The sequence below is a fragment of the Acomys minous genome (genome assembly GCF_964271855.1).
Source record: "Acomys minous genome assembly, chromosome: 1".
NCBI classification, from domain to species: Eukaryota; Metazoa; Chordata; class Mammalia; order Rodentia; family Muridae; genus Acomys; species Acomys minous.
Genome location: NC_140483.1, coordinates 40,071,348 through 40,083,786, shown reverse-complemented (window position 1 = coordinate 40,083,786; position 12,439 = coordinate 40,071,348). Strand labels below are relative to the sequence as shown.

Below are 12,439 nucleotides of genomic sequence, written 5' to 3'. Positions count from 1 at the left end.
GGCGTGACAGAAACAAGTGGAGAGCTGGCGGGGTCTTTGGGCCTCAGCCTTTGCATCAGGGGTCTCAGCCCTTGGTCCAGTGCTGTCATGGAGTGTTCACCTCCACGCCACAGTTCAGTGGATGAGGACAGAGAGCTCCCGCCGTCCATATCGGCATCTTGTTGCTGCAGGGCCTAGCCCAGCTGCACCGCGTTCACATGAAGCCCCATGCTCTTTGCTCTGGTCTCACAGGCTGAGGCTTTGCTTCTGTAAGACCCCCCACCTCTTCCCTGAGCGTGTATAAAAATGAACTGGATTTTGGAGCTCATGAGGGTGGGGCTCTGGCTTCCCACTGTACAAGTCCCGAACTCCCTGACACGACCAGTGCAGGTGGAAAAGAAGGGTGGATGGAAGAATAAAAGATGGAGGAGAAGCACTACAGGGCGGTGTTCTCTCTCTCTCTCTCTCTCTCTCTCTCTCTCTCTCTCTCTCTCTCTCTCTCTCTCTCTCACACACACACACACACACACACAGACACCTTTTCCTTTCAAACACTCAAATGCCTATCTCATGTCCATCTGGCACAAAAATTATAGCAAAATTACACTTAAAAAACATAATGCAGGACTATTCTATCCACGGAATGACTCAAGTTTGATGTAGAACACCCTTCCTGTACTGACAAGAAAGATAAGAGATGATCACCTACATCTAATGGGGAGACTGACTATGTCCTTTCCTTGCCCAGACAGACCCACAGGAGTAGCCATCTTTATTAATGCTATTCACTCTTAGACTGACAAGTAAAAATATTTATTCAAGGTGTATACAGCATGATATTTTGGACCAGGTATTCCCTATGAAATGATGAAATCAAGCTAACTAACATATTGTTCCACATACTTCTTTGTAGGAGAATATTCAAAATCTATTTGCAGTGATAATTTTCATATGCATAGTACATTGTTACTAACTATAGAACAAACCTGTTTTTCTAAAAAGTAGCTGTAAAGATGAGAAGAGGGTAAGGAAAGAAATATCTCAATCTCTCTCAATCTCTGTCTGTCTGTCTGTCTGTCTGTCTCTGTCTCTGTCTCTGTCTCTGTCTCTCTGTCTGTCTGTCTCTGTCTCTGTCTCTCTGTCTGTCTCTGTCTCTGTCTCTGTCTCTGTCTCTGTCTCTCTCTCTCTCTCTGTTTTAGGAATCAAATGCAAGACCTAACGCATGCTCAGCCTAGTGTCCTACCGTTTAGCCACACCCAGTTCTACACAACCTTTATTTATTAATGAGCTCTGCAGCTGGACAAAACTCGAGCTCCGGCTTGTTCCCAGCTGACTGTGAACCAACTCCTGAATGCCTTCCATCCTCACCTCTAACCGAAGATGGGGAGCGAGAGCTCGCAGGGCTCTTCAGGAGTAAGTATAGGGATATGCCTAACAGAGCGCTACATTTTCAAGTGCTCAGTGAGGGGGGTTGTTGTTTTTGTTTGGTTGGGTTTTGTTGTTTTGCCTCTCTAAAAACAAAACAAAAGAACAAAATTCGTCTCTACTTCTTTCAGTTTCTCATGCCCGCGTGAGAGAACGCGGCAAAGCATTGCTTTTCTACTCACCCTTCTTCTTTTCTCAAAGTTGATCAGTCCACCCTGAAAGAAATGTTTAGAAAAATGTAAACCAAAGCGACTGCAGAGCCCAGTTGTTCTGGGTCACGCTACATAGGTCACGGGGAAGATAAAGTTGTAACAATTAATGATCTTCGAAACATGGCGACTGCAGAGCAAGAGGATCACCTTTTTCTTGGATTAAAAATGTCTCTTCATTTATGATAGAGTAGGGTAGACAACGGTCTCCTAAGATGTCTGAAACCAACTACAATAGCAATGATAAGAGCACCTCGAGTCAGAATCCAGACACATTTACTTGCCAAGCTAGTGAAGACCAAATACTCCGCTCCTTTCCTCCCCTCAACCAAACACAACAAAAACAGATGGCCACTGACTCATGCTGGAAACCAAGCTGCCAATGGTTTACCATAAGGGAAGTAACTTCCCCACAGCACCGTGGACATTAAGTCTCAATTCTTCATCACCATCGTCCCTATTCTTAGCAGGCTAACGCTAATTCCTCAGAATCTGCTCACTCCCTGCAGTTCCTGGGCACTGATGGGCGATGCCTGAGCTGAGCTGAGACAGAGGACTCGAGGGGACATGAATGAGCATGCCCACGTCCCTTAAAGAGCACTTGGAAGTGTGCATCACAGCTTCCCTTTCTAGTCACAGCGTATGCAAAGCAGGGGGCATGCGAGAACCAGCACGGATACATATGCAGGCTGGTTTTGTTTTGTAGTGTGTTTTGTTTTGTTTTGTCTGTGGTTTCTTTACCTTTGTTTGACACTGCTAAGAACTGACCCCAGGATATCAGAGGCAAGGGCCCTGAGTGAGAAGTCGAGCCCTACAAATAATCTTTAAATCCTTTTCTATATACCATTTTATCACTACTACTCACAGTCTGCTTGTTTAAGTGGATTTACTTCTTCTTTGTAAAAGAAAGACAGTAGGTGGATCCCAGTGTATACTCCAGAACAGGTGCAGTGACACGATAATTACAGAGAGGAATGAGGAGACCCTACTTGAAAATTCACTGGTCTGGTTCCCCTTTTACCCTCCAGGTAGAGTTCTGGGGTACACCCTTTCAAGTCCGTCTGCAGTACCCCTCAAAAGGCATTCTAATCAAGTCTCTGCATATCGACCGACCATGTTCTATCATCGAACACCCGCATCACCCTTCCCTGCACTTCTGCTCACACCGCCACCATTTTTACCCATCGCTGCCTGTTTTGATAAGCAGTGACCTCTTCCGATGGCCTTTGCAGTGTTTGTGGAATCTTCTGGTGTTTGGTTTGGTTTGGTTTCCTACCACCTAGCCATGTGCATCGTGGGCTCTAAACAGATACTGAGAGAAATGAACTCCATGCAGCTGAGAAGGCTGCAGCCCAGAGGCACTAGAGAGAACCTACCTCAATGTAGTCCTGCAGAGCAGTGTCCAGCATGGTGAGGTCAGTCAGGAAGGTGCCCAGGTAAGGCACAGTACCCTGCATCACACCCTGAAGAGGAAGCAGAGCGAGGCTGTCTTTTCTGTCAACTGAAATGTTTAATGGCTTCGGTAACTCACAGAGCAGAGAAAATGGACCTGGGCAACACTGATTTGGAATCACCAGTGTCTCCTGCAGAACTGAAATTGCTTTAAAGCTCTACACAAACAGGACAGGAACTGCATGATCTAATGTCAGGAAAAGCGGGCCTCCAATCAGGAGATCACACATGCATGCAAGTGTGCTCACAATGGGGTCTCCTGAGCTTTGGCTCTGGGCAGTGGGGTCTGCTCGCTGTAGTGTGTGCACACTTCCAGCTGTTTGGTCATGGCCTCGGCATCATTAAGAGTAGACCGCTATTTCCTGATGAGAGAGGGAGTACGGGCCATCAAGAGCATGGGCCATCACTATTAGTGATTCACCTTGGAAGGACGGAGAGAGAGAGGACAGCGACTTTACAGCGGTTGATCTGGCACACTTTCCTTTCATCAAGTTAGTGGTTGTCTCCCATCGGTGTGACAGCAGATGCCACACTGACACCATGTAACTCCTTGAAGGAATGTGACAGGAGGGGTATTTCATCTCTGTGAAATGCTTTCCAAACAGATGTGACCTCAGTTTAATCACTAGACAAACAAGCCCAAGCCCAGACTGTGGGGTGTTCTACAGGACACCGAGGTGACAGGCTCTTGATGACTGTGGAGGTCATGACAAACAAGTCCACGGAAGTCACCATGGACCAAAGGAGTAGGAAGTCATGTGAGCAAGTGCTGCTGGGCTGAGTCCCAGAACAGACAGAGGCGAATTCCAAGTGAAGGCTGGGTTTTAACTGACAGGACTTGTCTGTTATTCCACCACTATAGACTGTGTGTGTTAAAAGTGGGGAGCAGTAAGTAGAGTTGCTAGCTTTCGTCTCACCCCATCTCCTTTGAAACTGTCTCTGTTCTGCTCAAGACCCCTGAGGCACATATATTCTTCTGGGAATATAAATGAGGGGACAGAGCATGGTCACCTTCTCAGATATGCAGGTGCTTAGGGAAACTCTGGCCGGAACACAAAGTCTGAACCAGGGCAAGTCTAGGCGACTCGGCGCAAGGCAGGCTGTGTCCTCAGCCAGTTCACACCTTGCAGGACTTTGTCCTTCTGAAACTCACTGTCAGCTGCGGCTTAGCTCGTCCTTCCACCTTGTGTGTACAAGGTCTCCTCCTGAACTAAAATAATCTCTGCCCTCCCTCAGCAGCAGCTATTTTTAACTGTCTTTGAGCAACCAAAGGTGTGCAACACTTGGAGTTTGATCAGCTTTAGGTTACAGAAGGCTCCAGCTCTCAAAAACATTGCTAATTTATGTCCAGCCTTTATGAAACTTCTCTCTGGGCAAGGAGGAGAATATTCATTTGTCTAGACTCTAGTCTCTTCTCCTGTCCCCACACTCTATGTTAAAAGTTGGGGCTTTAAGGACAGAGCCAAGGATGATGATAATGACCCTTCTGCCTTCAGAAAGGAGGCATGGTATTCTCTGAGACGTGAACAACTAGATCCAGTTAGGACACAGAACTAGTAAGGAGAGCTAGGCAATGATCAGAGAGCTTGCGAACAAACAAAATGATGACTTCTAAATACAAAGACCACATCTTCCTAGCAGGAAGCAATGTCTTGGCCATTACATCCCCAAGCTGATGTAGGAAGCAAGCCTTGGAAGCTTCTTACCAAAGTGGTAGCATCGTGTGCGTGTAAAAGTGGGTGCAGGAGATGGCAGGAGGCTGGAGCTACACCCACTGCGCACTTTCCTTCATAGTCATTTGGTGTGTGTGTGTGTGTGTGTGTGTGTGTGTGTGTGTGTGTGTGTGTGTGTAATTTGTAACTCTTGGTATTCATTTCTCAATGGGTCTAACACTTTTGCTAAAGACCTCCCAGGTTAAGAACAAATAAGGCAAAGAATTGGAGAGCTGTCTGACAAGTGTGGGTGCCCTGCAGATGAAAGATGCTGCTGCGGCGTGCCAGCTGCCCAGACGAGGACACAGGGCCTCTCTCCCGCTGGCTACCAGGGAACAGGGTGGACATACCATGTCCTTCTGCAGCTGCAGCCGCCTCTGAGTCCGCTTCTGGTTTTCCTTCACACTGCTGTCCAGGTTGGCAAATTTTGACGTTCCTTCCTACAAAACAGAGCAAACCCAGAGGAGAGTCACGGAGGAGGCCAATCTGCAGAGAAGAAAACGGCTATCCAGGATCTAGAATGCAATTTCTTCCTGTGTCCCAAGGTGCCATGCAGATGAAGAGGCCCCCTGCAGGCCCTCGGGCTGTGTAATGGATGCTTGGGGGCCTTGCTGCACACTCCTCTCTGTATGAGGTGGTCTGGGATTGTCCTATCCCCCCCCCAACTCTGTAAAAACAGAGTCCCTAATTTGACTAGAAAATCAGCCATCACCAGAAGGCAGGCGATTCCCAAAGGTCGTTATTGCTGTCTTTAGCCCTGTCCTTAAAGCCCCAACTTTAGCATAGGCTGTGGGGACAGCAGAGGAGACTAGATGTTTTTTTTTTTTTTACACATCCTCAGTTTCACACAAAGTAATCTTATATCTGAGAAATGAAGCTTTCTTCCTGTACATTTTATCACTTCTTTCTCTTGGCCTGGAATGAAAACGCCAGCATTCTGTGAGGGAAGGGCACTGTGTGGTACTACTTCGCTAAATGAAACCTTTGCACAGGAAGATCTTGAGGAAGTCGAGGGTTGGGGGTACATCCCGACTAATGAAAGCTGGACCATTTGTGGGTTTCCCTTAGTCCTACTAACATGCCTTCTCCAGTCTGAAACTCTGACAAGTTTAGCCTTCCTCTTGGGGCCTCAGGACAGATGGCCACCCATGCTCCCCGCCTGGTGCCTGGAACAAGAGCTCAACTTCTACGTAACAGCTAATCATGGGTTTGCTGACGGAACATAAAATGTTTCAGTTTTGCGGTTTCAGGGTCTTGGTAAGTTCGTATTTTCCAGGAACTGCATGAATGGAAGGAGATTTCACAATTCAGTGTAGCCTCTATATTAGTTTTTCCTTAGTCAGTTTCTCCCGGGTTTTACTGCATTACTTTAGCATGTGACCCTGCATCACCATACAATTACAAAAAGGAATCTTTCTGGGTGTCAGGGCCTGACCAATAGTGCCAAGGCACACATACATTCTGTCATTAGCTAGCTGTGGTCCTGTCTTGGCATGCCACTGGGGGCAGAATCCATCCCAGCGGTCCCTGTTACAGCTGATAAGAGAGAGCTATCATTCAATGGCATTCCACACAGCTTTTCCTGGGGACATATGCTAGGAGTCTAGTAAGTGGCACTTTCCATGCCAGGTGGCTGCAAGGGCACTTCTTAGTGTATAACTCCTTCTGGGTCCTCAGTCACGGGTAGACGGAAAGTGCTAGAATTATTTAAATTATCTAAATTTCCTCTCCTCCCCTTCCTCCTCCTTCTTTCTTCTTGACAGAGTTTAACAGTGTAGCTCTGGCTAGCCTAGAACTTGCTATATAGAGCAGGCTGGCCCCACAGAGAGTCACCCGCCTCTGCCTCCCAAGTGCTGGGTGGGACTAAAAGTGTGTTCCACCATGCCTGGCTTATCTAAAATTCTTAGTAAGGAATTCAAAAAGTAAAAACCAAAGAATCATAAAGCAACAGAGGGCTCTTAGGAGCACTGAAGACCACCCCCCACCCCACCCATGAGCAGGAGAATAAAGACCTGAGTCTAGAAACAAGATCTGTTGATTTTGTGACTGTGGTTTCATGAGAATGAAAGTCCATTCTTAGCTGCAGCAGTAATACAAAGCTGACGACACAAGTCAACCACACACAGTGTATCTCTGTCATCTGAGCACTTGGGAGGTTAAAGGGAAGAGGATCATGAGTTCAAGGCCAGCCTGGTATACACTGTGACTTCAGGGTTAGCCTAGACCACACAGCAAGATCCCGATCCTTGGCCTTAACTTCTTTACGTTGCTACCCCACCACGTGACACCTTTGAGCCTTCCTGAGACCTTCTATGGGCTCCTATGATGCCCCACGCTGGTTCTTTCCTCCTGTCCCCCTGCTGCTCACACTCAGACTCTTAGCTACTCTTCCTTCTTCCCAAGGCATTGTTTTCCCACAGACTTGTATCACTGGAAGTGACCTCAATGATCATCTCTGTGTTGATAAATTTCTAATTCCTCCCCATACTTCCGCCAGCCTCTCCCATCCACCTTTGCACCTCCTGCTTTTTCCACCTCTGACCTTCTCCCTAGGGCTAGGTTTTCCCTTTGTCTCACTTTTCCTTTATCTCTACTTCTTCAGAATCCAGCTGCCTTCCTGTTGTCCCTGTGCCTCGAAAGCCTTACAGTCGGTCTCAAATGACTTTGTCTGCTAGGTACTGGCTCCATTTTAAGATATGATGGTTAAATTGTGGCTCAGAAGCTACTGGGAGCTTCTGTTTGGATGGGTCTTCACACTGTGAAAGGCCTCTTGCGCCAACCTTGATATTAACATTTTGCCGAGCTTCGTTAACCATTCACTTCCACCTGGGGCTTTTTGGATTGTTTATATTAATGCAACCAGGGATAACTGCCAACCACCCAGAGGCACAAGAACCAAGATTTGGTGCTTTTTTTTTTTTTTGCTTTGAAATCTATATAGTCAATGATTCTTAATTATTCTAAGTTTCATAAATCATAAGGTTATAATAAATTTAAGACAGACTTTGAAAAAAAATTTTTTAAATCTTTCTCAACAGTTAGAAGGAAAACCACAAATGTTTCCTGATTATTATGTTGTCTGGGCCATAGTAATAGAGAAGTGGCATATTACGTTCACCCAGAAGTAGAAGATAGGTCATTTAAAAAAGATTATCCAACCTTAAATCAGAGTCTCGGAGGGGGGAAAAAAAAAAACCAGAGTCTAGGAGTAACATATTAGAAATGGGGCCCGGGAGTTTTTCTTAGTGCTTACTTTAGAACTTAAGTACCTTGATCTCATTATTTACAACTGTGCTGAGAAGTTACACCCAGAACTATACACTTCACATGAGTAATGATCAGCAGAGACGATGGGAACGGGCTCTCCACAGCAGAGACCGCCCGAGGCATCCCAGCAGCACTTGTGACAATGCACAGGCCACCTGGACCCATCGCCAAGTTTTTCAGCTCGTTGGGACTTGAGCCTTACATGACATTTAGCTGAGAGCACTGAGGTGGATGTCTCCATTGGAGAGAGGTTTATGGGAGCTTTAATGTCTAGCTAGATATAGCCTTGCCTCTAAGGTTTCAGCCAGAAGCCTGTCACAGGCAATGAGCTGCACACAACTCAATTTATCTGCCTTTGGAGGGATGATTCAGGGCTATTGGGATTTCAGTGTGTGGCTCCAGTTAGTCTAGCTCGGTGTTGCAGACCGGGAGGCCACTAAGCCGTGTCCTTCCAGCCAGATGGATTTCCATTTAAAGTCTGCAAACCCAGAAAGACGTGAAACAAGGAGTAACAGAATCATGTGGATCACTGGGTAATTAGTGTGCAGATAATCAGGTAGTCCAAAGCCAAAGTCAGGCATCAGCATGGACTCCCCACCCTGTATCATCTCCTCCAAGAAGGACCTGAGCAGGAGAAAGACAAAGTCATGTGTATGACAAGCCCACTAATCCACACAGTCCAACAGTAGTTATGGATGTGTGCCTCATGCAAGGCACTGTACCAGGCATTAGGGAGGCAATGCACAGGCCTTTGATTGTCCCTAAGTTGGACTCCCAATTCAGCTATACTGTATGTTAGGTGCGTACCTTAGGAATTAGAGGCATGCTACATGTACCTACGGGTACTGGCTATCTGCAAAATAAAGATGACAAAATCTAGATGGCAGAAGATAGCAACTGGCCTACATTAACTGCCCATTGATTGTGTATAAAGTTATTTGTCATTATGTGAATGATTATTTTATAGTGTCCACAGTCATCGACTACGGCTGAACTCCTAGACATAGAGGCTGTGTTATAAATCTTCCTATTTCTATAGTCTGGTTCAGTGTTTGAGAAATACTAGGCACTTAATACATTTCTAAGGAAGCAAAAGGAGCCAGGCTCTACCTTTGCCCAGTAGGCAGTTCAGAACACCACTTATCTGGTGTTCAAATAAACATTGTTGACTAAAAAAATATTGTGCAATTTGGTCCAAAAAAAAAAAAAAAAAAAAAGAATGCAGAATTGCAGGCTGGCCTCTGTCATTATGGGAGCTGTCGTGCTGAGAAGAAGGAATATTCCGAGGCCTCTCATCCATGGCACGGATAGCACTGAGCATCTGCATGTTAAGGACACATACATTTGAACCCAGGTTGTGATTCAGGTGGAAGGAGAATGCTCAATCAGGCTTTGAATTGTCTCGGTCCCATATATACTTTCTTATATTATGTATAAGATAAAACTATTTCTCTGGAAGACTGAAGGAACTTAAGCAACTTTAAAGCTACTCTTCCCAGGGTTCCCATCAAGGCTGCCCGGGATCCTCACCTTCATCAGAAGCTCCCGACTGGTTAGATGGTTGTTATGATCTGAGAAGATGTCTGAAAGCTCTTCAAACATCAGCATTCTGTCCCTAGGAAGAAAGACGAAGGAAAAATAAACAAAAGAGATATGGAGACTGTGACAGCTCAGTGCAGCTGCCTTCGCTATGCATTGCCTTAAGAGACTGTTCGGACCTCGGGAACGGTGGGTAATGTGGCACAAATGCAGATGATGGTTGTCTTCAGGCAGACAGTCTTTGTGAAAGATAAACACGGTTCCCAGAATGACTGGAGGAATTTTTCTATTTAATTACATGTTTAATTAAAAAATGATGATTCACTTGAGGCATCAAGTTCTAGAGAGATGTTCCCTTAAGCAAGTTTAAAAAGTGCTCATCCTACTAATATGCACAGAGTCCTGTGGTGGCCATCTTGGCCACACACCTAAGTTTAAAGAGAAAGACTCCACAGCCAAGAGCATGCTCTAGTTTTCATGAGTAATTGCTGAGAGCTGCAGATACAAAACCCAGTATGTTCTGCATCCTGGGCCAGTATTCTTATTCATGAAGTCACAGTGGACCCACTGGGGTTCTACAGCCATGGTAGATGGGGTCAAATCTTAACTATGCTCCTTCCTTCCCTCGTGATCTTGGACAAGTTGCCTAACTTTCCTAAGTTTTAATTTCCTTGTCTATATATAGGAAAACCACTGCAGGATGACACATGCACACCCTATGAGGCTCTGGCTCCTCCCCCGTGCACTGCCCCGCAGGAGCACTCTGCTTGTCTGTACACACCTTTCTCTGCAACCACTGAGTGGCTGATTCTAAAGGCCACAAATGAGTAGCAGCCAACCCCCACATGTGCAACACATCTTTATTATCATAAAAAAGACCATTATTAAGATTTATTTGCATTACAATAAGTATAATATTATCTGTAAAACAAAAGAAAGCTATTTCTGTTTTGAAGAAAATAATTAAGAACTTAATTATAGAAGTATTTCAATAGAAAGAAATAAGTAGGTAGCCTCTGTCTACTGAAAGCTAGAAATGTAAAGGACTATGGGAAAAGTGGCAAATAAGATATTTGACTCTGCTCCCCCTCAACTCAGCCATGGAGAGCACATAAGACTGACACGGCATCTGGGAGGAGCCAGAGCCTCATACGTCATGCATGTGTCATCCTGCAGTCCTTTTCCTTTCTATAGCATCTTTCCTAAAATGTAAACCACCCAAGCAACAAATCACACATGTCCAACAGGAGTCAGTTTTGAGAATTCTTTTGTACTCGTTCGCGAAAAGTTGTTTTAGAACCCAGCTATAGGACTGGATCTTCTCTTCGGCAACCCAATAAAACATGTATATTGTAGACTAGTATTTTAAAGGCTTAGTTGCATTGCTCTTCATCATATGTTGAGTGTGTACATGTGAGGTATGTTAGTGTGGAGTGCTCGGAGCCCAGAGGCATCTGGTCTTCTGGAACCGAAGTTACAAATGAATGTGGGTGCTAAGAACTGAACTTGGGTCGTCTATAAGAGCATGCAGTGCTCTTAACCATTCAGCCATCCCTCCAGGCCCTACGTGTGCTAGTTTTTGAACTTGTAGTTTAAGACTCAGATTTGCTAAAGGAGATATGGGAGCACCTAGCTCACTGTGGGTGGACCCATCCTGGGCAGGCTGTCCTGGATGGTACAAGAAAGAACGCTGAGCAATCCAGTAAGCAGCACCCCTCCATGGCCTCTGCATCAACTCCTGCCTCCAGGTCCCTGCCTTGACATCCTCTGGGTGACAGGCTTGTAAACTGTAAGGTGCTCTTGGTTAGGGTGTCTTATCACAGCAGTAGAAACTTGAACTAAGACACCCTCTAAATTTGAACTAATGGGTGAACAAACTGTCTCTTCCTTTGGGAAAAAAAAAAAGCCTCTGGTCCACAGCTAAGCTCCAGAGGTGGAAGAAATAGCAGTAGTGGTGGAGTAAGATCACTCTGCTACCAACTATCGCAGAGGGTGAACCAAGAAGTGTGAAGAACGCAGCACAGGATGTTAGTAGTTAATAATCCCTGCCAGCCCTGCGGAAGGAGTCCTCCCCTCTCTTCCTCCCCACTCCCCGCACTAAGGCATTTTAATGTGAGGAAGCAAAAGTGGACACGATTGCTCCCTACAGGACATCAGGAACTGAGATCCTAATGGTACACACTATCTATCCCTCACCTCCTGGGGCACTCGGGGTTTTGGAATAAGGCTGAAACATAACCGGAAGCCATGCAAACTGCCCAACTCCATCACTCCACAACCTCCTCCCTCAAGATCCAGATAACAAGCACACCCTTCAAATCATGCCCAGGCCTGGGAATCGTGGCTCTGGCACACACTGAGAATGAGTGAATTCTGCAGCTGCCCTTCCTCGAAGTTCATTAATGCACCCTTCCTGGAACACACAGAGGGTTTCAGATATGTTTCTCTTGTCACATAATATGCGTTTTGATGGTAAGGGCCCATGGTATGGAAGCACCAACCGATCACCCGGGCCAGGAAAACAGAGCAGGCCCAGGGGGACTTACTTTGGGACGGCAGCCCAAGCCTTTTTCAAGCGATAGATGGAATTGGACTGCAGTGCGGAAACGATGGCCCTCAAGGAGGAAAAGTTCTTCAGGATTCTGCATTCCTGTCCAGGGAGGGATGAAGACATAAAAGGCATTTACAGATCAGCATTACAGTGAGTTGCTGGCTTCCTGTGTTAGAGGTATTACAGCTGCTATGAATTCTTACCACTAAATAGGCAGCTGTGTAAATACTGGACATCAAAAAGTGGCCCCTTCCTCCCGCCCCAGTCACCAAAACACTTTATAGAGTTTGGCACCGTAAGCTTGT

General features: G+C 45.9%; 1 protein-coding gene across 3 annotated transcripts in view; it reads right to left on the bottom strand.

The window, feature by feature from the left end:
• Positions 1–12,439, bottom strand: part of RGL1 (ral guanine nucleotide dissociation stimulator like 1) — a 247,887-nt gene that overhangs the window by 17,394 nt on the left and 218,054 nt on the right. For all 3 annotated transcript variants that reach the window (XM_084792400.1, XM_084792401.1, XM_084792402.1), the window contains 5 exons: positions 12,130–12,233; positions 9,575–9,659; positions 5,128–5,217; positions 2,990–3,076; positions 1,587–1,619 (listed from right to left, as the gene is read on the bottom strand). In XM_084792400.1, the coding sequence (XP_084648526.1) occupies positions 1,587–1,619; positions 2,990–3,076; positions 5,128–5,217; positions 9,575–9,659; positions 12,130–12,233 (399 nt within the window). The remainder of the gene's footprint in view (positions 1–1,586; positions 1,620–2,989; positions 3,077–5,127; positions 5,218–9,574; positions 9,660–12,129; positions 12,234–12,439) is intronic.